The sequence below is a fragment of the Mus pahari genome, chromosome 20 (genome assembly GCF_900095145.1).
Source record: "Mus pahari chromosome 20, PAHARI_EIJ_v1.1, whole genome shotgun sequence".
Classification (NCBI taxonomy): Eukaryota; Metazoa; Chordata; class Mammalia; order Rodentia; family Muridae; genus Mus; species Mus pahari.
Window position 1 is genome coordinate 47,079,483 of NC_034609.1, and position 22,467 is coordinate 47,101,949.

The window sequence follows — 22,467 nt, forward strand, 5'->3', positions numbered from 1 at the left end:
TAAACACACACACACAAATGTGTGAAAAAGTTTTTATTTTTTATTTTTTTTTTTTTTCTTTTTTTTTTTTTTTTTTTTTTTTTTTAAATAAAGAGAGGCTGATCTTTGACGAAGTGAAACTGCCAGTAGGCTGGAGAGCAGCTGTTCCTACCTGCTATGTGCACAGTGCCTCAGCTCTTTACCCCAGAGCAAGCTAGATGCCCGAAAGCCTACTGAGCAAGGACAGCTTCCTGTGCTAGTCGTGAGGGAGCCCCCTTCTCAGTCAACTGTATCCCCCACCTGGAGGGCAAGCAGTGAAGAGGACACAACTAACAGTATCCATAAGGCAGGAAGCCCGAGTGAATGAGGTCTTTTAACATCCTGCCCCACCAGGGATGTCCACACATGGCACAGCTCAGAGAAGACACAGGAAGACGAGAACTAGGGCGCAGCTGACCTCTCGAAAGAAGACATCGGCAGGAGTCAGGCTGGCTGGCACCTCACACTCCCTCTTGTTCAGGGTGAGCAAGATAGCTGCGTTCACCAGGTCTGGCAGTCGAGAGTGATGGTTTTTGAGTGTGATGGCAGCTGACAGCTTTTCGGCATGTTCACAGAGCAGCAGTCGGGTGGTCATGGGTGTCCCTCTGATTGGATAGGAGCCCAGACGTCTAAACAAGCCGACCTCACAAAAACAAAATAAAACAAGTACTCATTCTCAGAAGGCACTCTTAGAGAATGTGCCCACATTCTCCCAGGACCTTCCCCCGACAGGCCACCTCTGGGTGACATTGTTCCCAGTGCTCCCTGAAGGATACTGATTCCATCCATGGCTGCCACAGGTCTCAAACCAACGGTTAGACAGCATGAGGATCAAACGGCTTTTCCAATTTATACCTGGATTTCTATCCCGGATTCAGACCTTTGAGATTCAGAAACTTGGAACAACCACTTTATGGAATGATCTCCAGAGCCATGACTTTAGATGGAGGGGGCCAGCGTCTCCTGTTTCTGGTGGGTTGCCAGGATCTGGTTTATTTATCAAACATTACAGTAACAAGAACTAGAAAGCAGTCAAACCTCAGAGCAACGACGAACCACTTTCCACACCTAAGTACCATTTCTTCATTAACAAGTGGCCTGATTTCTCCTTCCCTCACCTCTGCCTCTGTACACCCCGACAGGCAACTTTTTAAAAACACAAGGGGGGTGTGGGGGTGCAGCAAGATGGCTCAGCCAGTAAATGTCAGATCAGGAGTTCAAAGCTGGCTTTGGTTACATATTCCAGTCTACATGAAACCCTAACCTCCAAAACAAACAAAGTAAACCTCTCAAGCAAACCGTAAGCCTCCAAAACACAGGGCTCATGCCACTCGTGAGAATGCGCCTTGGCTTCTCACATTTAGCAGCCGGAGTGTTTCTCCGGTGGCCATGTATCTCCATTCTACTTGCTCATTCAATGGCTCTTTTCTTTTTCTTTTTTCTTTCTTTCCTTCCTTCCTTTTTTAATTTTTATTTTGAGACAGAACTCACTGTGTAGACCAGGTTGGCTTTGAACTCAAAGATCTGCCTGCCTTTGTCCCTGAGTAGGGAGATTAATGGCGTCTTCTACCATGACTGGCTAATGATCTTAAAGTAAAAGTTACTGTTCCATGATTTGAACTCACTTTCCTGTTCTCTCAAAGGTGAGTTAAAAGCGAAGTTCCTCTGTGAGAGCCGTCCGCAGGGAGTGCTCAGGGGAGCACGGAGTAAAGCTGCAGCTGTGTGCTGAGGCACACACCAGGGACCACAGCCACAGTGCCAGGTCACTTCCCACCCCACCCACAATCAGAGAGTGGCCTCAAATACAAGCACTGCCTTAAAGTGCTGGGTTGTACATGTGCACTGGTTGTGACAGCAAATGCTTCCAGCTCAGAGACAAAGTTATGGAGATGAGCTGGGCATGCTGGCTTACTCCTTAAATCTACCACTCGGGAGGCAGAGGTAGGTGGATCTCTAGGCCAGCCTGATCAATATAGTGAATTTTGGGACAGCTAGGTTTACACAGCAAGACCTTGTTTATAAAAAAAAAAAACAAAAAACCCCAGAAGGGAATGCAAACAAAGACAACAGTGTTGGTGCACACACAACTACAGCTAAGACTCCAGTATGTCCTCCAAGTCACTGTGTGCCCACACCCTGGCTGCCTGTGGCTTCTGATAAGCAGGTGTGTCCACACTTGTCATCAGCTCTCAGCACACAGTCAAGGTCCTCCTGACAATATAGACTCAGTATACAAAAATCCATGTTTTCACATAAAAGCACCAAAAAGGTTTGTATGAGATTCTGATTTTTACCCATTCCTGGTCTCGGGCTGGTGAGATAGCTTAATGGGTAAAGGCACTGTCTGATCACCAGAGAGAACCACCTGAGAGCTGCCCTCTGACATCCACATGCGCACCAAGTCCTCTAGGATACCCAGAAAGAGGCTAGAGTGCCAGCCCACCCCTACCCAGTGCTGAGGCTTACCTGGTGAAGGAAGTCCACCAAGAGGCAGTGAGCTTTCATCTTGTCCTCCAGCTGGTGCAAAATGATCAGCGAGGTGTTGCTCAGCCCAGGTGCCTCTGCAGCAAAGTGTAGACACAAAACCATTTCAGAATGGTAGCACACAGAAAGAAACAAGCTAAGAGGATCTAAAGGAGCAGAGCACCAGTCCTCAACACGAGTTACATATATCACTCAAAGAGCTGCACAACTGGATACATAATTCATGGTGGCTCACATCAGTAATCTGACCCCTTGGTAAAGTGGAAGCAGGAGATTACAAGGCTAGACCAAGCTCTAGTGAGTTCTGGGACATCCTAGACTACAAAGTGAGACCCTGTGTCAAAAGAGCTTTTAAATTCAGAGAAAAACCTAGTAGTCTTGACTGTACTTATTCAAAACAAAAAGTGTGCCCTGGGTTAGCCACTGTATGGTTTGGCTCCAAGAGAGCATCAAGGAAACTTCCCAAACCCCTCGTAAGGCTCAGCAGACATCGCTGAAGCAGATCTCGGTGTGGAGAAGAGATTTGCATCTGACACACTTTCTGGTAACGAGGAATGGAGAGCAGCCTAAGCGAGTTGTCACCTGGGACAGCCGGGGGAGGTGAGGTGGTGGACAGTCACCTGGGACAGCCAGGGGAGGTGAGGTGGTCACTTCTGAATACCAAGTTTCTCCGACACCTAGGAGTCCTACCAGCCAAGGCTCAGAGTGTGCCAAAACTATTGACTTTGGTGCAAGTGAGTACCATATGCTTACCACCTCTTGTGTGGCGGCTGTCACTCTTGGCTGTCAGCTTGAGTGAATTAACTAGAAACCCAAGCCCCTGGGCACACCGGTGGGGAATTTTATTTACCTGTATCATTTGAGATGATTGGTAGGAAGATCCATCTTAAATCTGGACCATCTGAGGTCAGAAGACCCATTCTAAATCTGGGCCATACCCTGTCATGGCAGTCAAGTAAGGAAAACCAACACTTCCCTCGGCTCTGTGCTCCTTTTTAACTCCTCCATCATACTAAGGGGAAGCTTTTGCTCTTTGCCTGCTTGGTCTTGCTCTCACTGGCAGGTCCACTCTTTCCCTGACACGAGAGCCGGCTTCTTTGAGATTGTGATGTATACTGAAGAGCAGCTGAGACATCCAGCCTTGCGGACGAGCTGGACCGCGGCTTGCAGGGTGCTCTAATACATCCCATTACTTAGTCTACTGTTTCTGCTCCTCTAGAGAACCCTGACTAACACAACCACCAAGCTGTTTTAGATTAAAATGCTAAGAATCAGGACTACTCTGGCACACAAGGCCATGTGTTTGGGGCCCTTGTCACAATGTGCCAGAGGGAAGGCTACCTTCAACTGCTTGAGACACTAAAGTCTGCGGAATGGTCACTGAATGCGGAAACCAACACTCCTCTCGGCTCTGTGCTCCGTTTTAATTCCTCCATCATAACGAATCAAGCTGACTTACCCTGGGGGACAGACTCTGCCCAGCGTGGGTCTGAGGCTGGGTAGTCATCTATCAGGTCCACGCTGATCTGAGTCACGGCCTTGTCTAGCTCAGAGTCCGACTCCAAATCAGTGTGAGAGGAGAACAGCTCATCAGCCATCATCTGCGCGCGGCCCAGATCTTTCCTGCAGTGATGGAGCAAGAGTGTTTCATGACAAGAATGTATCATGAAGGCAAAACTTTCCCAAGCTCACCACAGAAACACGAGCTGAGGTTAAATCACATGTACACGCTTCAGTCCAAAGGAAAGTTCCAGAGCCACAGCCTGAAGGACAGTGAGCCCCTAAAAAAAGGGGACTCTTCTAAACTGGGCAGAGTCATGAGAAAATACCCTGGTACCAATAAGGCCAAGAGGAAGGTAAATATGGCCTACACTGAGAAGGAATGAAAGAGATCTGTGTGCAGACTGAGGTGTACGGCTGCAGTTCCTGAGACTATTTAGGCTGAGGCCCCTTTCTGTACCTGGTAACCCTCCCCTGGGAACCCCTCAAACTGCCTGCATTAGGTGAGCAACGCCCCACGCTCATGTCTACCTGGAGCCTCAGTGCTCTGTTTTGGAAGGAATAGTTAAGATACGGATGATCTTAGAGGAGGGCCCAAAACCCAGTGCCTACAGCTGTTATAAAGTCATATGCTGAGTGCAATGGGACAAGTCTAGACGGCACAGTTCTAAGGCTACTGTGCTCCAAGCATCAGGAATCTTGCACTCCACAAACAAGCCCAGCCAGCCCTTGAGAGAGTGGGGTGGTCAAGTTCTAGGGGCTCTTTGCACAGGTGATTCATCTGCTAAAGACACATACGTGATCAGGACCAAAGAGCTGAAATGATCTCCAGGTGTTGACAACTGGGGCTGGAGCCCAGGCTTCCTACAGGCTATAGGGACCTACTTGTACAAGACCTAACCAATAATTACAGATGCTTCCCCAAACTCTCATAAACAAAATACTTTGTATTTACGTTTTTTGAATGAAGAAAAATGAAAACCAAATAATATGAAGCTAAAAAAACTAGACAACACTTGAAAGTTTTATCTGTTATGTTCGACTCTCAGGACTATCTGACAATGTTTGGAGATAACGTGTTTATAACAAACGGGGGAAGGACCAGTGAGGTACAGGCTTCTAGCAGGAGAGCAATGGTGCTGCTCAACAGAGCCCCAATTGTTACCTGTCTCATGTCAAGGCAGTGCTCACACTCTACAGGAAGCAAAGAGCTGCCAGCCAAGGCCCTAGAAATGTGACAAGTCCAGGCCAGAAACGGCCACATCGGAATCTGGGCACAACAAGAGCACAGCTGGGACTTGCCCAACTGCCACCTGACCTGATCTCCAACAGCCAAACTGCAGAACCTGAGCAAGCCTGAAGAACACTAGGCTCTGTGGTAACTAAACCTTCTGTAACATCCACACAACTCAATTTGCAATTCATCTTCTTTGATCCTTTATCAGGAGACCGTGTCCACTGTCCACTTTATCAGGAGACCGTGTCCACTGTCTCCAAGACTGCCGATTTGAATGGCCATCGTTTCCCATGAAAGCTGAGTTAAGATCTGATGCTCCCATACACAGGACCTCATTGGCTGTCAGGTTCAGATAATTGTGTAGAACCTCAGCACTCAGAAAGACTTCCTCGAAAATGGTGCACACTTACCACTAGCTCTCAGTGCCCACCAGTGCACAGCAAGCATCAGTAAGTAAACTGTGTCCAACTGTAAGCTGTAGCTTATAATTTTATGCATTGTGTGAAGTTTACCCTTGTGTTAATCAAATACTGATTTTTCTACCCTCATATCTTGCTTCAATTTGGACAGGGCATTGTAATTCTTATACCAATAATCTCCGGTCTCAAATTTGTGTAAACAATTCCTACCATTTGTTCTCTACCTTATCAATAAATGCTGATCACCCAATGGCTGGGCAGAACAGAGAACAGGGCGGGCTGTGGGCCAAGCAGAGAAAGGAAAGAGGAGGCTCTGATCCTCGAGGAGAACGGAGGGTGGAGCCATGAGGTAGGGGTCTGGAGGAAGATCATGGAAACACAGCTAAGCCCAAGGCGCAAGACTGATAATAATATCGAAGTGCAATGGGATGGGGCTAAGAGGCAGCCAGATTAGCATAGGAGGTTAAGGGAGATTATTTAACTGCTCAGCTATTGAGGTATAGTTTTAAATCTTGGTTTCTCTGTGTTGTTATCGGGGACTAAATTAGCTGCTAATATTTATATTAAGGATAGTTCATTTACAACATGCTGTGATTTAAAATGTGCTAGACCAGTCAGGCGTGGTGGTGCACGCCTTTAATCCCATCACTCGGGAGGCAGAGGCAGGCGGATTTCTGAGTTCGAGGCCAGTGTCTGGTCTACAAAGTGAGTTCCAGGACAGCCAGGGCTATACAGAGAAACCCTGTCTCAAAAAATCAAAAAAAAAAAAAAAAAAAAGAAAGTGCTAGACCAGCTGAGCATAGTGGTCATGGCTACAAATCCAGCATTAGAGGAGCAAGATAGGTAGACCAGCCTGAGTTACACAGCAAGAACCATAAAGCAACAGGGAGGTGCATGTGGGTGTGTGCTGGGGTGGTTAGGAGTGGCTCTTGCTCTTGCAGAGGACCTGGATTTGGTTCCTGTCACCCTTATCAGGTGCGTCACAATTGCCTGTAACTCCAGCTCCAAGAGATCTGATGCCCTTTTCTGGATTCTATGAACACACACACACACACACACACACACACACACACACACACACACACACACACAGATCTTAGGTGCCATACCTGCAATACTGTAGAAATGCAGCCTTAAGCAGCTTTGTCTTGTCTTCATGGGCTACAGTTTCGTTTTTTGTGGTGGTCTCAAAAACCATACTCTGCAAAGAAAAAAGCTATCACTTAGAGGTGAAGGCATAGGATCATTCCTACTTGAAGAGTGATCCTGCAACAGATCACACAGCCAGAGCTGATTGCCGATGACCCATCAAAGCCCCGCGGGAAAGGCAGGTAACTCAGGACTTTTCCACCATTGGTCAGAACTGTCCCAATTGTCTCTATGCTTTTTAAAATGGGCACTAGCACACGGGGAATGACATGGCTGAGCAGGACTAAGGAGAACTAAGAAGAAATGGAACAGTGTAAAAGGAACTCAGGACCATAGAGCAGCATGCTACACAGCCAGCCACGTGATCACCAACAGGAGCTAAAATACACCACCTTCTGGACACACTGCCAAACCACTCCAATTTTTTGTTGTTTAAAATGTTTATTTTTAATTTATGTGTATGAGTATTTGGCTGCATGCATATATGTACACACGTGTGCTGTACCTGATGCCCTCAAAGTTCAGAAGGGAGAACAAGATCTCTTGAAACTGGGGTTACAAATGGTCCTGAGCACTATATGGGTGCTAGGATCAAACTCAGGTCCTCTACAAGAGCAGCAAATGCTCTAATTGCTTAGCCATTTCTCCAGCATCTCCCTTCCCTTTTTTTAAGACAGGACCTGGAACTCTCTACGTAGACCAGGCTGGCCTCTAACTCACAGAGTTCCACCTGCCTTTGCCTCCCAAGTGCTGGGATTAACGACATGTACCACCATGACTGGCTTCATTCACTTCAACTTTTAATCATGAAAACACTCTATACAAAGTTTAGACATAGCTCAGGAGGCAGAGGCAGGCGGATTTCTGAGTTCAAGGCCAGCCTGGTCTACAAAGTGAGTTCCAGGACAGCCAGGGCTACACAGAGAAACCCTGTCTCGAAAAAAACCAAAAAAAAAAAAAAAAAAAAAAAAAAGTTTGGACATAGGAACGCGCGTCTGTTATTCCAACCTTGAGGAGAACGAGGCAAGAGGACTGTTCAGTACCAGCCCGAGCAACACAGAGCGAGACACAGAGACTTATAGTCATTAGACAAGCCAATGTCTTATGATGAATAAAATCAAATGTGTGAATTTGCCATGTGTTTTTTTCAGTGGAAGAGGAGACATATTTTAGGCAAATATGAAAATATTTTTTTGCAAACATCTTTTTTGGACTTTTTTTGCAAGGCAGTATTTTCTTTTATTAAATTTCAGAATCGCACATACTACAAACTACACAAATATGAGTTGCTATGGCATTACTAAAAGTTTTCTACCAGCTGTTGTGATTATTGAATTATTAAAGAATAGGCAGTTTTTTAAAAATTAATTAATCAACTAATTTGTTTATTTATATTAGTAGCTTTGGAGTTTGTTGAAAGAAACACAGTTGGTTATATCAGTGTCAAAATAATACTTTTTGTCTAAAAAATGTTTCTATATCTGTAAACATTATTTTTAGCCTTTTTTGACTGAAATATCTTTTATTGTTTAAAACCCCCAAACTTACAGAAAAAAGTTATCTCAGGTTCCAAGATAACAAAGTTGATTTTTTATCTTTAATCTCTTAAGTCTCTCAGAATTCATCCTCTGGTGTCACTGAGCCCTCTCAGTGTCAGAATACAGACACTTAAATGCTGTGCAAGTTTGGCTACCTGAGTTTGATTTCCCAGAACCCACACGTAAGGTGGCATACAAGTCTGCCTGGCATAGGTGGGGACAGGTCCTTAGGGTCTGGACAGTCAGCAGGCTAAGCCTGGCCACCTCCCTGAGTGACCACAGGAAATTCCCGAACCAGCACCCCCAGGAGCTGCTGGATGGTCTGTGCGACATCCACACTGCCAGTGCTCCGGGATCCCACGGCCACACAATGTGCGCGATGCCATGAGTGCCCCCTAGGGCCCAGGAACCACAGCAGCAGTCGCCCTGCACCCTGCTCCTAGGAAAGGTCAAGGAGAGGAGGAAGGGTGAGCTGTCCCAAGCCCTGACTCACAGATACAGAGCAAAGACCAGAAGGAATGTCTGCACCCTACAAGCAGCTGCTCTGGGAAAGAAGACCTAGAGACGGGGACAAGAGAGCCAGGAACTCATCTCCCAGACCTTTCATGCGGCCTGCCTTTCCTGGTGTCAAAGTGCTGATAGAGGAAACGTTAACTGATCTCTGAATCCTTACCTCGCCGCCCCGTCCGCCAACTGAAGAGGTCAAAGAGTCTTCCAGGCCTTCTGCTAACAGGGATACATTTTCCCTTGGGGTGACAGACACCAGGCCACTGTTCCTAGAGAAGAGGACAGGAACACCACCACAGGAGCCAGCGCCCAAAATGCCGTCTCCTGAGGAAAAAACACACCAAGATTGCATAGATTTACCACTCAACTACCCTGATGGCCTGTGACCTTTCCTGCTTATGGCACTTAAATAAAGATCCTGTTCTTACTCCATGAAGCAGACTGTCTTTCCACTTTAAAAACAAGAAAAACTGGGCAGGAGCAATGACTCAGTTAAAGCACTTGCTGCTTCTGCAGAAGACGAGTTCAGTTTCTTAGTGACCTCACTGAGAGGCTACAACCTCCCGAAACTCTAGCTGCAGGGACTGTACACTCTTCTGGCTTCCCTGTCCCTGCACAGATAAAAAAAATTTGAAAAAAACAAACCAAGACTTGCCCCTGCAAGGGAACAGTGAGCAAAGCCCCTCCCCAATTCTTTCAAATTCTTTATCCTGCAAACTCGGAATGGCAGCATCTCTGCCCTGTGTCGCCCTCTTGCTTCTTGCCTAGTGGCCAATCTAGGCAGTTGGCAGGCTGCTCTGTGCCTTAGGAACAGCGTGCAATATGGGACCACCATGCAGCTCTATCTGTGGCCCTGCCCAGACTCTGTCCTCTGTACTGCCCATCAGTATCTACTTGTCCCAGGATTCTTTCTGCCAGGGTTGGACAATTATTATGAAGAGTGTTAATTCAGAGCAAGTCCCTCTCACAAACCAAGAAGAGCACTCACTTCTCTCAATGTTAGTTTTTACCTCCTTGGTCTCTTCGAAGGAAAAGAAAAATCTTTTAAACTAACTTTGCCTGTAAAGATAACAGGAGTTCTACCCAGCTTAAGTATTCAGCATGGCTGTGAACTCATCTGCTGCAAACAGTATTAACGTTTCTAACTGGCAGGTAGCAAACCAGAAGCAAAATGTACAATAAAAGATGAGAAATTACCAAGAATGGCTAATGAGTTGGTCAAAGTGCTAGAATTTAAGAATTATTTACTGGAGGGATGGCTCAGCAGTTAAGAGCATTGACTGGGCCAGGCGGTGGTACCTTTGATCCCAGCACTTGGGAAGCAGAGGCAGGTGGATTTCTGAGTTCAAGGCCAACCTGGTCTGCAGAGTGAGTTCTAGGACAGCAAGGGCTACACAGAGAAACCCTGTCTCGAGAAAGAGCACTGACTGCTCTTCCAGAGGTTCTGAGTTCAATTCTCAACAACCACATGGTAGCTCACAACCATCTGTAATGGGATCTGATGCCCTCTTTTGGTGTGTCTGAAGACAGCTACAGTGTATTCATATACATAAAATAAATAAATCTTTACTTAAAAAGAATTACTTACTGAAACTTATAAAATGTTGGTGAATGAATAGACAGATATAAAATTACAAGAGAGTCCAGAATGTAACATATGCATAGGATTGACTGAATTCTGACAAAGCTGAAATATAATTCAATGAAGAGAGAAACTCATCTTGTCTTTTAAAGTACCTTGTGTATCAAAGACAATCTTTTCCTGAGGAAGAGAAAACTTCCCAGTTCCTGTGGAGCACACAAAGACTGCATTCTCCATGTAAAGATAGGTCATCTGGCTTGAAAAGCTTGGCACCATCAATCGGCATGTAATCAGGTCTTCAGACTGAAAGGCAAATTTATATCTGTGTGATTTTCACAACCATGTTTATATGACACCATTCCACAGAATGTTAAAACTGTCATTCACTGATTATCCTGTGAAAGTCATGCACTACACAAGATGGTTCACAGACAGGACAGGGAGGTTTATAATCTTGCGACTGCCTGGATGCTTGTGTTCTTCTGGAGTTCAGATGCTGAATTGCTAACTGAGCTAACATGGAGTCTGAGGAGGGCTCTGCTGGGCAGGCCTGCTTACCTTAGTTTAGGTAAGTGCACCAAAAAGCAGGTGCTGTCTATGACAATGGGAACCACAGCTGCTGGGACCTTTACTCTGGACCTCCATCCAACCTGCAGGACTTCCCATAGCTCAAAAATTATCCAGCCTTAGGTATTTACTACAAGGGCTAATGGACTAAGATACTTATCTTATAAAAATTATTTGTTGAACTACATTAGCAAAATTTTAAAATTCTTCTATGAAGTTAAGATAAGCCAAGTGTGGTGGCAGGAATAAACACCCTTAATCTGGGTACTTGGGAGGCAGAAACAAGAGGATCTCTGAGTTTGAGGCCAGCCTGGTCTACAGAGTGAGTTACAGATTAGCCAGGGCTACACAGAGAAACCCTGTCTTGAAAAGCCAACCAACTAACCAAAAAGATTATAACTGAAAGTTTGCAACAAATGAAAAATTAAAAGCTCTGTTTGTCATTTATTTTTATACTGGCAGATGCAAAAACAAAAAACAAAAGACAAACAAAAAAAAAAAAAACTTGTGGTTCTGGCCTTTTTTTTAAGACACAGTCTTGCTCTGCATCCTTGGCTGACCTTAAACTTACTGTGACTTGCTGTTCACCATCACTAAAGAAAAAATGATAAACATGATTTTTAAAGTGTGTGTGCGTGCACCTGGTGGATATCTGCACACAGATGCATGTTACCTACAGGGGCATCACTGTGGATCCCCCTGGGCTGGAGAACGGGTGTCTGTAAGCCACCTAACATGGGTGCTGGGAACCAAACTTGGGTCCTCTGCAAGAGCAACAAATGCTCCTCCTCACTAAGCCATCTCTCTAGACCCCCTAAAATAATATTAGGAGCACTTTCTTAAAGTATGACTGCAGGGCATATTCATTCACAAACTGTTTTCTTTATATTCCTCAGCACTTTGTGAAAAATTAAATGACACTGAGCTATGATGTCCAGTTATATGGAACTAAAACACATGGTAATATTTATTCCTGTTACAAATCAAAGAACAACAGATTTTCTTATGGGATTTAGATAAGCAAGTATATTAAGAATAAAGATTTAGTAGCTGGAGAAAGGGCTCTGTGGTTGATGCTTGTTGTTTTGTGAGAAGAGCCATGTTCAGTTCCCATATTGCTATGGGATGGCTCACAATCAACTGTGACCAGCTCCCGCGGCACATACAAATGCCCCTGCCCTCCGCAAGTACTGCACTCACATATAGATACCCCAAAAAACAAACAAGCAAGGGCCAGGCATGGTTACACGCCTTTAACACCTGTGCATGGGGGTAGAGGCAGGCAGCATTCTGAATTCCAGGATGAGCCAGAGCTACACAGTGAGACTCTGTCTCAAATAAGTAAAGATTTTAATAGAATCAGATGCTCCATCAGGTTAAATGGCATGGCTTCCCTGGCAAATGTCAGTTACTAGAGAAGGTGTTTAATTTCTGTTTATACTCAACATTAGTGATACTGTCTCCTGGTGGTTTATTTTGTGAGTACATAAAGCACAGTCTCCCCTAGGCACATGGAATTTGTTTATAATATAAAGGTCTGAAAACTGAATCCCAGAAAGACACAATGGCACACATTTATAATAACAACTTGGGAGATAAGAGATAAGACTACATCTTGACTATGTAGTCAGACTAGACTACACAGCTACCTGATCTCAAATACAAATCAACGCACACACCCCAAAATCTAAATCCAAGTATTTCACCATGTAGCTCGTCATCAAACTTCCTTTCCTCTCAATACTGAGCTACAGAGAAAGTCATCAAGAGGACTGGCTGCGGGCTACCTTCAGTATCATCTTTCTTTACTTCACACTGGACCAGAGAGTGAGATGAAAAAACAAAAAGCAATAATATCTACAAGTATTTCCAAATCTTGCAGGTGAACCTTAAAGACACCAATGGTTACACAGGACTCTGGTGACTTACCTGGAAAGGTGGATTATACTGAGTCACTTCTACGGTGACCGCATCTGACATCTGGTTACCGTTGTCTTCCACTGTGATCACAGAGTAATAGACAAGACAGGGGTTGTCTCCCAGGTGCCACGCTGCTGCCAAAATCAGGAGGCCATCACTAGAAAGGGGGTGGGAAGAGAAAGGACGCTTCTGTGTCTGTTGTTGTTGTTTGTTTTGAGACAGGGTTTCACTATACATAGCCCTGGCTGTCCTGAAATTCACAGAGGTTCAAAGGCATATGCCATTACACCCTGCAGGCTTCTTTGTAAACTGTAATGTCAGATTTTTACAAAATTATACACACTCACCATATAAACTAGAACCCTGAACCTAGATATTTAAATATTCAAGGGAAGAAAAAAAACATTCTCACAGTTGCCTTAGTGCAAATGTTTACAGTGGCTTTATTACAGTAGCCAACCTGAAAACAACCAAATGTCTTCAAATGCTGAGCAGATAAATCCTAATATATCTACACATATTTTCTCTTGAATGCTATTTAGCAATGGAAATGGAGAAATTTCTGAATCAATTTTTAAATCAACCATGTCAAGCTGAATTAATGTCAAGCTGAATTACACACTTATACAGCATTTATACAGCATTCTGAAAAAGACAGAACTTTGAAGAACGGATCAGTGCCGGGCGTGGTGGTGCACACCTTTAATCCCAGCACTCGGGAGGCAGAGGCAGGCGGATTTCTGAGTTCAAGGCCAGCCTGGTCTACAGAAGTGCGTTCCAGGACAGCTAGGACTAAACAGAGAAACCCTGTCTCGAAAAACCAAAAAAAAAAAAAAAAAAAAAAAAAAAGAAAAAAAAGGTGATCTAAGGTCATGAAGCAGCACCTGTGCTTGTTCACCCAGCGCTGCTGAGGCGGTACCTTGTTACTCATCTAACAGGGTCCTTAAGAGGTGGTCCTAGGGCTAGGATTCTCTGAGTTTACCTACGATCCTAATTTGAAAACAACAAAACAGCCCACAGTGCGAGAGAGACTGCTCACTGCTAACTGTTACTCTTGAGAGGTCAGAGATCAGCTCCCACACCCACAGCAGGAGGCTCACAATCACAAGCATGAAGCTCCAGCTCCAAGGGATATGTTTTCTGGGCTCTGCAGGTGTGTGTGTGTGTGTGTGTGTGTGTGTGTGTGCATAAACACACACAGACAGAGTGGGAGAAAGAGACAGAGACAGGGAGGCTATAAATCTTAACAAAACAAAAACCCCACGTGGGAAGTAAAGACAGACAGATCTCTGTGAGTTCCAGGCCAGTTATACAGTGAGCCCATGTCTCAAAACAAAATAATCTCCTACAAATAAAATCCCCCAAAATCCATGAAGTTATTTTAGGCAGTGAAAACGGTAGGTAGTCAATCACAATTCTGCAGATCAGTAAAACAGGTTATATAAAAATCTACACGCTGGGGCTGGAGAGATGGTTCAGCAGCTGAGAGCACTGGCTGCTCTTCCAGAGGACCTGGGTCCAATTCCTAGTACCTACATGGCAGCTCAGGGCTGTTTGTGGCTCTGGATCCAGAAAATCTGATATTCTCACATACACATGCTTGTAGGCAAAACAGTAATGCATATGAAATAAAAAATTTAAATTAATTAAAAAAAGAATCTGTACATTAATAAACTTAAGATGGGAAAATCTCAGTCAGGAATGAGCATGTGCCTAGAGCTACAGTGCTCTAGGGATTGAGTTAGGAGAACCCCAAGGCCAAGGCTAACTTGTGCTACAAAGCTGCCACAAAACAAAGCTAACCTCGTTACATCTAAAATGAAGAAAGCACAACTTTGTCAATAATAACCCAATAAAGACTCCTAAGCCTGCTCACTGAGCATGCAAGCGCAGCCTGTAGCTGTGGAAGCACAGCGAGGCTGTGTGTGTGTGTGTGTGTGTGTGTGTGTGTGTGTGTGTGTGTGCGCGCGCACGCGCGCGCGCGCTTGTGCATTCGTGTGTCAGTGATAACAAGGAACAGAACGATCTCACACAGAAGCAGCCCATGCATTCCCACCAGGAGAGCTCACAGACCTGAGAGAGGACGGTCACTGAGACAAAGAACAAGAGTCCCCCAAGCTCCTACTTTGTCACAACATGACACAGAGGAGTAGTCTCAGGGCAGCAACTCCGAAGCAAGCTTTTATCCTCATTCTCAATAAGAAAAGGCTATGCCAAGCCCACAGCAAGCTACACCCTAAATTTCCAAAAGCCAGATAAATGAAAACAATATGGTCTCTAATAATGCTTATAGAAATTAAGAAAATACTCTCATTTTTACCTCTTGGGCAGTCTTTAAGCTAACAGACTCAATGGTACTAGGGAGATAACCACACCTCATGACCAGAGGCAACTGCAACACCTTCTGAGAAAAAAGGACAATGGCTGCGCCACACCAAAACCAGAACATAGGGAACACATTGTCCAGGTATGGTGGTGTCATGCGCCTTTAATTCCAACACTCTGGAGGTAGAGGCAGGCAGCTCTGAGTTCGAGGCCAGCCTGGTCTACAGGTAAGGTCCAGGACAGCCAGGGCTGCATAGTGAGACCTTGACTCAAACAAGCAAACAAAGTCTTCAACTTGGTCTATTTTCAACAGAGTCTTGTACACGGCTCAGGCTGGCCAGGAACCACAATCCTCTTGCCTCAGGATGCCTGAATGCTGAGACCACAAACTGATCTGCTAAGCCCTTCCTGAGAACTGCTGCTGAGAGGAAACTCAGTCCAAGCATAACCATGCTGAGTCTAGCTCGCAATGGAGGACACAACCTCATTACATCAGCTTAGTCACTGACTGTGGGACACAAGAGCTCCTTCACTAACGGTGACAAGAACCCAATGTCTCCATAGAGCAAAGACCACTGTTCAGGACTCCCTTGGCAACAGAAAGGAGGGGGTACTGGCATCACCTTAAGATGGAATAAAGACAGAGATGGGCCAGCTGTGCAAGCCATGAAGATGTAAGTCTAACAGGGGCAGGAACACATTATTTATAGCTTCGGGATGTTTCAATCCCCACACGGACCGACCTCACTACCTAAGAAACAGACCTCTCGGAGGCTTAGTAGCCATGAGAACACCAGCCCAGCAGAGAGAGATGTCACCCCGTTATCCAACTTCTTTAGGACAAGTTAAGTACTTACCAGTTTTGCTTCAAGTCCAAATACTGAATGTTGACCCCTTCTTTAATAGCTTCATAGTTACTTTCAGACCCCTAAGTGGAAATACCAAAGTGTAAGCTCCCAGTAGTTACTGTGCCTTTTTTTCCCACCACTGTATGCCCAGCACCTGGCAAAGTGTTGTGTTCATGAGCAATGAACATTTAAAAACTAGCCAGGCGCACACCTTTAATCCCAACACCTAGGAGGCAGACACAGCCAGATCTCTGTGAGACTAAAGATAGTTTAGTCTACAGAGTGAGTTCCAGGAGGCAGGGCTGTAGAGTGATACCCTGTCTTTAAAGGAACATTAGCTCAGCTGGGTATTGGTGGCACATGCTTATATTCCTAGTGAGTAGGTGGCAGAGGCAGGAGGCCAGCCTGAGCTACACATGACTGTCTTATACCTTATCACCTTACAAATCAACAAGTTAACCACTGAGGTCTATCATAGGTAGGAACTGAACACCCACTTATACTTATTTAATGACTACTTCTTACATGGAAACGTGTTCAAACAAATGAAGCAGATGGGCTGGTGGCTCACCTCCAGCCCCAGCACGTGGGAAGTTGAGGCAGGGGGTTAGAGTCCACAACCAGCCTGGGCTACATAGAGCGGAGCCCCTGTCTCATGCAAACAAAAGACAAAGAAGGAGCGAGCAGTCACCCAGCATAAGTGACGTGTAAACCAGAAGTGGGCACCGCTGACCCTCACCCAAACAGCATCGGTGATGTTCTCCTTCAGGGTTCTCTGCACATCCCAGCTGAGAACCTGCTTCTCTGAAGAATCATCCAGTTCCCATTTACTGATGTTTGAACTCGTCAGGGTGTAGAAACTTGATCTTCCTCTGTCCCACAGAACACTGACCAGCTGTGCAGAGAGAAGGGGGACATGCTGAGTCTGACTCCGACCAGACCACATGTGCTTTATAGCTTTCTGACTAGAATTTTTGTCCCAGGCTCTGTAGGAAGAAGTAGACCTTGAAAGCAAGACCAAGCAGAATTGGAAAGCAGAGTTGGGAGATGGGGAAGTTACAGTCCTCAAAGAACCAGTGTCTTATTAAATTGGAAAAATATGTAAGAACTCTTTAAAGAAACCACAACAGAGTCTTGAGTGTTAAGTCTATAAACTTAATAAGTCCTGGAGACATTGGTTATGGCTTTTGAGAAAAGAACATGAAGAGAATCAGGCAGGGAGAAGGACATTTATTAGACATGGTCATTGTCTGTATGAGTAGATTCTTTAGTACAAAACAGATGCTAAGCTATGTACATGGTTTTAAGTTTAGTTTAAACCCCCACTGTCTCCATTTTCCTATTATAGGGCAAGAAGGGCAACAGTGCGGCCATCCCTGCCTGTAAGCAGGAGTGTTAGCAGGGCACAGACAGAGCAGTGGCAGGAGATGCACCCAGAAGTAGCTGGGGAACCACCGAGGGACAACAGAGAGAAGCAGAGAGACTTTCATGGAGGTTGGAAACCTAGGTCACCTGAGAAAAGCGACAGCTTCATTGGCAGAAACAGAGATAAAAAGACAGTAAGTCTATGCTTACACCTGACTCAAGTGGCAGGGTGGCCCGAGGTCAGGAAGTACGGTAGTGACCAAGACCTCTCAGAAGCTCACTGCCTCAGGCTCTGCTTCACAAGAGCACAAACCTCCTTCCCCCGGGCCAGCAGTAGGGAAAGTGGGAGACACCCACGCAGACTGGAGGAGGAGGAGAAGACACATAAGCCAAACCCAACCCTAACATTCTCACTATAGGGCTGGAGAGACTTCTGGCTCTTCAAGAGGACCCGAGTTGAATCCCAGCACCCTCGTGGGAGCTCACAACTGTCCATAACTGCAGTTCCAGAAGATCTGCTGCTCTCTTGTGGCTTCTTGCAGGCAACAGGCAACCATGTGGCACCCAGAACACATACACAGCAAACACTCACACACATTGAAGCACAACAGCCGACAGTCCTACAAAGGCAATACCACTGTCAAGGGAAACTTCAACTTAGTGTATAGGTTAGTGCTCTTTATAAACTTACCATGAGGTCACTAGCAGGGGACAGAATCCCGAAAAGGGAAGAAACCCTCCGGCCAATCCCTGAGAGCATGCCTTGGCCCTGGGGCAGGACGTGCTGGTGAATCTTTCCCGAGCTTTCAGGAATCAATCGAACCAACTGGCTCCCCACGGAGGACAGGATGAAACTTCCTCCCTGTGAATAAATACCAAATCCTCTCACTAATTAATACACAAAAATACTCTTACAGAAGAAATAAATTTCATCTTTTTAAATCTGAGCTTTACATGAAGGGTTTACCATTAGTATGTTCAACAAATGTCAGATTTCTTTTTCTTCATTTTTTTGAGGCAGCCTCATGCATTCCAAGCTAACCTTGAACTCACTCTGTAGCCATCCTCCTGAATGCTGGGATCACAGGCATGGGCCGTAACATCTGGTTTAAGTGGTTCTAGGGATGGAATCAAGGGCCCTGTGCCTGGTAGGCCAGCCTTAGATTGCTTAGATAGGCCTGTAGAGTAGATATCAGCAAGTATTCTCCTAGCGTCTAAGAGAATTAGTTCCCCCCGCTTTTTTTGGGTGGTGGGGAGAGACGGGGTTTCTATATGTAGCCCAGGCTATCCTGGGCTTAAAGTTATACCAAACCAGACCCAGCTTTCTAACAGAGCTTTTGTAACTGTACAATGACTCACCTCTCTTACTCGAGTTCACACCATGGCCCTCCCTTCTTCTCTTCCTTGCCTGTCTCTGATGCCTCCCAGGTCCCTACAGCTGTTCAGAACCCACATTTCCCACTTCAGACCTCCCTCCGTACTCGTCCACGAGGCAGCTCTCCCCGCACACACCTGCACTGCGGTCAGGAACCTGCACATCTTCTCGCCTCCCAAATCCACACATGTGTCTGAGTAGGAGTCTTCCCTGGCGAGGCTGGGCCAGTAGCGGATGGACCCCTCTTTGGTAGCAACCATGACAGAAACAGCCTTGAAACAAAACCACAGTCATCAGCAACAATGCAAGAAAGCCTTACAAGCAGAGCCTAAGACACTGATGAAAATAAGAATTTATTATATATTTAATGATTTATTTTAGAGACGGTCTCGCTGTGTAGCCCTGTCCTCCCTGAACTCTGAGATCTGCTTGCCTCTGCATCTCAAGTACTGGGGTTACAGTCATGTACAACCATGCCCATCAAAATTCTTTAAATAAGCAATAGTAAGCTGCTCACACATGTGAATCTCCCCATGTGCAGATGGCGTTAGCACCCATCATAAGGACACACAGCAGTTCTGTCACCCCACTCCTGATGAGACCCTGACAGCCGCCCTCTCCCGTTTTATCCAGGAATCAATTTCCATCTCTGCACTTCTGGAACTCCAGAGAGCAAGGTCAACAAGCTGCACTGCAACTGAGCTTCTCCACCTCCGCTCTCCCTGAGGTTATCTGAGTTACTGCATGCACCTATGACTGAGCTGTCTGTTAAAGGACCCACGGGTCATTTCCAGCTCCAGAGCTGCAAATAAAACTGCTGTTATAAAAGTGACCTTTGTGTTAACTTTCCATTTCTCAATCAAAATTATAAGATTTGCAGATGGTTGTGAGCCACCATGTGGCTGCTGGCATTAAACTGGGTTCCTTTGCAGAAGCAGCATGTGCTCTGAACCTCTGGACCATCTCTGTTTTTAAGTTGGATTTATGAGTATTTCCTCAGTCTGCGTCTTGCTGTTTCATATTCTTATTTTACAAAAAGTATTGTCTGAGGCGAGCACTAGTTCTTGCTCGCTTGAGTTTTGATGAAGACCTAGCTCCATCTGTCTCTGCCTCCGCAGTGGTGGGATTAAGTGTGTATCTTCACACCAGGCTCTCCATTAGCTTTTTAAAAAATATATGTCTGCACGCATGCCTGCTTGTCTGTGCGTTCACCACCTGCTTGCAGGTGTCTGCAGAGGTCACAAAAGAGTGTTGGATCCCCTAGAACTGGAGTTGCATGCAATCATGAGTCACACAAAGTGGGTGCTGGGCACTGAGCCACACAGGCTCTCACCCACTGAGCCTCCTCAACAGCCCCTTCGATCATCTCTTAGTCACCTACCTGAACAGAATGTACTTCACCTGAGGTTGCAGCATAAGACAGTGCCACCAGGTCAGCACTCCAGTGGAAATCACTAGGGGGCAGCTGGAGTTCTTTGCAGACAGACAACTGCAAGACAAACCCAAATAGAAAAACTGTTACATTCAACCCAGTTTGTTCATTCTGGCTCTTGTAATTCCTCTGCATACTTCTTGAGTCCATCCTGAAATGCTATTCCACAGTATCCTTCTTTTCTCAGCTCTTTTTGATCAACAACAAAGTCAGGGACACACAGATGCTAAAATGGACCTCTACATGAACCAGTCTGTGCTGGTCCTGACAGGCCAAGGGCTCTACTTGCTACAAGTGGCTCCCAAGCTTCCTAATGCTGTGACCCTTTAATACAGTTCCTCAAGTTGCAGTGACCCCCTCAACCATACAATTACTTCATTGGTACTTCATAACTGCAATTTTGCTGTTGTTATAAATCATAATGTAAATATCTGACATGAGACCTCTGTGGGGTCATGACCCACAGGTTGAGAACCACCAGGCTAGGGGAAGTGGCCAGGTTTCCTGCAAAACTTTGCTAGCTGAGGTAATAATTTATTTGGCATGTAAAATTATTATGGTCAGAGAGAAATCACACCAAGTCTCCATCAAACTATTTCTTAGGCTTGCAGCTGTACACTGAGCTCCCCCTGTTAACTCAGTACACATGCGGAATCCCCCTCTTGCTACTTCTAACCACACATCCTTTCTATGTAGCCGAGGAGGGTGGCAAGTCTGCAGACACCAAGATTCAGGCAGGAAGGAGCCCATGCTCCCATGGGACGATGACCCACATTAGTGACAACAGCTGGGAGATGGTCTTGAGAGGAGGCTAAGAGGATGTTAAAAGCTTCACTGAGGCTCCCACTGTCGGGAGCTGGTCACCAAGGTCAGCCTAGCAACTGGTGTCATTTTCCCACTACAAATCCAACTCACAAACGAGCATGCTCAGGTCTCAGCTGTGTGGGCAGTCCCAGTGCTAGACTTCTATAGGCACTGCCCAGTACTGTGGTCCCTGGGCATTCGCAAAGCCTCTTACTTTATTAAGTGCAAATAATACAGATTTTGTTTACAAACTATTAAATGGCTAAAGCCCTTTAGGTGGGAAAGGATAAAACAGAGGACTCTCTGTATAGGGGAGGAGCCTGTTGGCTTGGGTCTGGTTTCCTTTATCAAGGTAAAGAACTCAAGTCTGGCTGAGGATAAGGGCAATGAGAGCTGCTGGTCTACATTTACTCTACATCGAAGGTCAACATTTAATTCCTCCCTTACGTCTCAAGCCACTCGTGTTTAAAGTTCATGTTAGCCAACCTTCTCCCGACCTGCTAATCCTGTTGAGATCCCGGGTTAGGTCCTTCCTTCTTCTTCTCTTCTTCCTCTTCCTCCTTCTCCTCTTCTTCCTCTCTCCTCCTCCTCCTCCTCCTCCTCCTCCTTCTTCTTCTTCTTCTTCTTCTTCTTCTTCTCTCTCTCTCTCTCTCTCTCTCTCTCTCTCTCTCTCTCTCTTTCTCTCCCTACCTTCCCTTTCCCCTTTTACTCTTTCTTTCCCTGGTTGTTTTGAAATTTACTATGTAGACTAAACTGACCTTGAACCCATAAAAACTCAGCTGACCTGTCTCTTCCTCAGGAGTCTAAAGGCATGCACTACCCCACTGCGCTGCTTTTCTTTCAATTTTTAAAAAATTACAAAAAAAAAAAACAATTTACTAATTTTATACGTAAGAGTATTTTGCCTACATGCATGTATGTGCACTACAGGTATGCCTGGTGCTGGTGCCTGTGCCAATGCCAGAAGAGGGCATTGGATCCCTTTGGAATGAGAGCTGTAAATATTTGTGAGGCACCATGTAGCTGCTGAGAACTGAGCTGGGGACTTCTGCAAGAACATCGAGTACATTAAACCACCGAGCCATCTCTATAACCCCTTCCCAGGGTCTGTAGAAGCAAGGAGGGTGATTACCCCAGGAAAGAGGTGGACTGTCAGAGTAACTTACAGGACAGGAACCTGCATTCTCAGTATGTGAGAATATGCACACACATACATGTACACGCATGTGCCCACGTGCACTCTGCCTGTCTTTCTCGCACATGGCATTTCCAAGGTTGAAAGTACTCTCTCAAACATTGTGCAGATTCCTAACCCCCCACCAGACTTTCACTAAAATGTAGAAAGCACTCAGGTACAAGGTGTGGTGTTTAGATTGAGCTGGTCCTTCAGAAAAACC

The 22,467-nt window shown here is 45.6% G+C and overlaps 1 protein-coding gene across 1 annotated transcript in view; it reads right to left on the reverse strand.

Moving 5' to 3' along the window:
* The window catches only part of Nup133 (nucleoporin 133), a 46,267-nt gene that overhangs the window by 18,080 nt on the left and 5,720 nt on the right, over positions 1–22,467 (reverse strand). The window contains exons 4-15 of the mRNA XM_021220211.1: positions 20,216–20,323; positions 18,972–19,106; positions 18,151–18,321; positions 16,834–16,989; positions 16,104–16,174; positions 12,931–13,078; positions 10,590–10,737; positions 9,019–9,176; positions 6,768–6,859; positions 3,962–4,125; positions 2,485–2,579; positions 437–661 (exon numbers count right to left, since the gene is read on the reverse strand). Coding sequence (XP_021075870.1) covers positions 437–661; positions 2,485–2,579; positions 3,962–4,125; positions 6,768–6,859; positions 9,019–9,176; positions 10,590–10,737; positions 12,931–13,078; positions 16,104–16,174; positions 16,834–16,989; positions 18,151–18,321; positions 18,972–19,106; positions 20,216–20,323 — 1,671 coding nt within the window. The remainder of the gene's footprint in view (positions 1–436; positions 662–2,484; positions 2,580–3,961; positions 4,126–6,767; positions 6,860–9,018; positions 9,177–10,589; positions 10,738–12,930; positions 13,079–16,103; positions 16,175–16,833; positions 16,990–18,150; positions 18,322–18,971; positions 19,107–20,215; positions 20,324–22,467) is intronic.